Source organism: Cystoisospora suis (genome assembly GCF_002600585.1).
Source record: "Cystoisospora suis strain Wien I chromosome Unknown contig_6112, whole genome shotgun sequence".
In the NCBI taxonomy this organism is placed as follows: Eukaryota; Apicomplexa; class Conoidasida; order Eucoccidiorida; family Sarcocystidae; genus Cystoisospora; species Cystoisospora suis.
Genome location: NW_027158901.1, coordinates 3,955 through 7,778, shown reverse-complemented (window position 1 = coordinate 7,778; position 3,824 = coordinate 3,955). Strand labels below are relative to the sequence as shown.

The 3,824-nt window shown below is 39.5% G+C and overlaps 1 protein-coding gene across 1 annotated transcript in view; it reads right to left on the bottom strand.

Annotated features, from left to right (window-relative positions):
- Positions 1 to 22: 22 nt before the first annotated feature.
- Positions 23 to 3,824, bottom strand: part of CSUI_009819 (dhh family protein) — a gene marked incomplete at its 5' end in the record, with an annotated part of 7,756 nt that continues 3,954 nt past the window's right edge. Inside the window, 5 exons of the mRNA XM_068069928.1 lie at positions 23 to 214; positions 487 to 692; positions 1,457 to 1,513; positions 2,377 to 2,461; positions 3,582 to 3,731. Of these exons, the coding sequence (XP_067918096.1) occupies positions 110 to 214; positions 487 to 692; positions 1,457 to 1,513; positions 2,377 to 2,461; positions 3,582 to 3,731 (603 nt within the window). The remainder of the gene's footprint in view (positions 215 to 486; positions 693 to 1,456; positions 1,514 to 2,376; positions 2,462 to 3,581; positions 3,732 to 3,824) is intronic.

The following is a 3,824-nucleotide window of genomic DNA, read 5'->3' as shown; positions in this document are numbered from 1 at the left end:
GTATCCTGCGATACTTCACTCTTTTTCTTCTTCTTCAGCTCGAATGTGAGGGCTTTCTAAGCAAAACAGAGAAAATCTATCCCTGACAAGATGGATGGAAATCTTTCCTTCAGGATGAGATGTCTTGGGTTCTCCAAGGAGAAGAAGAAGAAGAAGAATAGAAGAACTGTCTCAAGATTGGTTCGAGAAGCTTTCTTGAGTATGACGGACTTATCTGAGCGCATGCAGCAACAAGAAGAAAAAGAAGAAGAAAGAAAAGAAAGAAAAAAGAAACTTGAGAAAGGCAAAAAGAAGAGATAAGCACTGCGGAAGGTGGTGGATGTCGCTTGTCATCATCTAGTCTATATATACATCTACGAATGCATGAGGATCTACCTATGTAACATACATATATATATATATATACATATATATATGCATCTACATATATATATATATATATATATATGAATATGCAGTGGATGTATGTGAAGGACGGCAGCTTACATGAGGAAAGAAATAGATGCAGTGAGCTACCGGAGGTTCTTCTCTGTCTCCTTCTTCACTCTCGCTTGGATCTTCCTTGCCGCTAGAGAGACGATCTGTCGTATGTGTATTCTTAGGATGACCAGAAATCTCAATTTTCTTGACACGAAGTTCTCTATCATCTGTAGAGTGGAGCTCCTCTTGACTCGAAAGAAATTCGGAAAGATCTAACACAAAGAAAAGAAAAGAAAAGAAAGAAAGAAAAATGAAAGGGCTTAGAAACCCTTAACCCTAAACGTATGGACTATGGACGTGTACACAACAAGACCAACAGGTAGATATCTATCTATCCATCTATACCTCTAACTCTAGCTATATATGTAGATAGATACATGTCCCCTAACACGTGTAGAAGTTCATAAACGATATAAGGAGAAGATCTTCTAGTGAAAGAAGAGAAAAAGCTTTCAGACCCAAGCCACCTCTCAGCGAAAACTCCAAGCACCGATCGATCGATCTGTCTATCTCAACATAAGCATGTACAGGTAGATCTACCACGTGTACATATGTCTATGGATATATATATATATATATATGTGTCGATATACACAGATTGAAATGTATACATGAAAGGAGAGAGAGAGAGAGATATGACGACTGATCGAATGATAAGAAAGAAAGATCCCAAGATCGAGCGAAGCAAGTCAAGTCATTTCCTTCATACAGAGAGCTCTTCTTCTTCCTGGCCCTTAAAGACTTTCTGAAGATGAGAAAGACATTAAACAACATGCGTGCAGAGAAGTAAGAAGAAGAAAATGGAGATGCATGTCGATAGGCCCTTTCCTTCTTCATCCATTTCTGACCAATGGGGAGTAGCAGCCTAGTGAAAGATTTTCGGCTAGGAGGGTGTCTTATCATCCTCTATCTAATCTCTACAAGAATGTAAAGAATCGAGTTCCTTGCTTCTTCTTCTTCTCCTTCTTCTTCTCACCTTGGAGCACACAGTCATATCGAGATAGAGACATCATAGCTAGCTGACGGGACAGACCTGTACGCAAGTAGACAGCTTGTATATGGAACGACGGTAGATAGTACTTCAGAGAATAGCACGCAAGATAGATTGATAGACATATAGATAGCTAACCTATCTATATGAAAAGTTTAGAGGGTAGAAGGTCTACTCTATATTCTCTCTCTCTCTCTAGCTATCCAGCAGGCGAATAGAGCTTCCTTCTTATCAACAGCACATATAGACACATACGCCGAGATGCCCGTGTAGAGACGTGAAGACCCGCCAACGTCCACAGATCTACCTACACATATCTATACATCCATATATACTTCCATGCATGCACGAGTTCAACCATACATAGATCTGCAAATGCCAAGGCCTTTTAGCAGGGGTATTTGATCTTTCGATCAAAACGACAGATGAAGTGGATACGAACCTCTCACTCCTTTGGAGCCATCTCTACATGCATATACACACGTCCATAACTGCCATATATACTACTAGACAACTGGATACATATATATGTATATAGATCTGTATGCAAGTCTTCCTATGAAACATGTAAGTAGGCTGCTGTGTCTCTCTGTCTTTCCTTTTCCGGTGAAAAGACAAAGACTAGAAGAAAGAAAATGTCCTAGACTGAAGATGGATGAATGAATAGGAAGGACGCCTCTTCCGGATACTGTAGAAAGATGGAGAAACTCGATCTGCAAGAGCTGACTTTCTTATAGATCTCTATGTGTCTGTCTATATCCATACACTGAAGTGTATGGATATAGACAGATTGCTCGTATGGACGCTATCTCTCTATCTCTCTGTCTCTCTGTCTCTCTGTCTCTCTGTCTGTCTGTCTGTGTATGACTTGGGCGTCGCTAGATTGCTTTTCATGAGAGATTTACCAGAGGAAGATGAGAGAGAAGAAGGAGGTCTATAGTTCGAGACAGAGATAAGAAAGTCAAGGTGATTCTCTTGAATTAGACATTTCTGCAAGAGAAACAAGAAGAAAAGAAGAAGATCACCTTCATGAAAGACATGAACATATGGCTGTACGTAAAGTCCGTTGCTACGGTCCATTCAGGTGTACGTACACTACAGATGGACCTTCACCCGTGCTTTCCAAGTAGCTCATCAAAACAAAAAAGAACGGTGAGGATAGAAAGAGAAAAAAGCGCGAAACAGAGATAAAACGGAGACATGTAAAGATTGTCGTTCTAAAGGAGGAGGAGGAGGGGGAGATCGAGAAGTCTGTCTTTACACCTGAGGGGTTCTCTTAAGGGAAGAAGCCCTCGGAGCCGAAGAAACAAGCGAGTGCATGCGGTCTGTGTATAGACAAGACGTGACGGGGTTACTATATCGAAGAGAGGGATCTGGATAAGATGGAGAGATATCAGTCGTGTACAGGAAGAAAAGCAAGCACTACACTTCACTACCTCTACCCTCAGGTATACGAAACTTCCTCATTATATATACCTACGTATTTACACAGAGATGCCATACGTCCAGATATATATACATATATATATATATCTATCTATATAGATATAGATAGATATATATATGTATGTGCGGTTGTTGCCTGGTAAGAGAAAGTATAGACGTTCAGACAATGGAGATATGGAGGACTCTATGTCATCTTAAAAGACATAGAATAAATATCTCTATCTATCTTTAATCTATCTATCTTCAATCTATCTGTCTATCTTTAATCTATCTTTGATCTATCTTTAATCTATCTTTGATCTATCTACATGAGATATAGGCTTAGATTGAATACACAGACATACACATATCGACATATATGTCTACAAGACCATACACGTCCTACCTACAACAGGTATACTCCTATCTATATATCTATATATATATAGTTCATCATATATATATATATATATATTTATATGAGGAACTGCGTGTTTTCTAGCATTCTATACAGGAAAGAAGAGATAAAACGCGGGCATTTCGTTACTCTCCACTCTCCTCCTTAAGTTCCCGAGTTTACAAGTGCATGCATGCATACATACATAAAAAGGCATGCAGTTCGAATGTCGGATAAGTAGATAGAAGGCTGCTGCTTCCTATAAATATCTACGTGATATCACCTTACAGCGCTTTGAATATACTGAGAGAGAAGATCTGAAGGGAGAGAAAGAGAAGAAGAAGAAGAAGAGAAGGAGGAGTTGAGAACGTCATGAGACACCTCATCGTCACAGCTAAGAAGAATCGAAAGAGGGACGGTCAAAGCGGGGACCCCCACCTACACAACAAAACAAAAAGAAAAAATGCATGCTTCAGTCATCTATCTATCTATGTATGTATCTATCTCTCCTCTCTCTCTATCTATCTATCT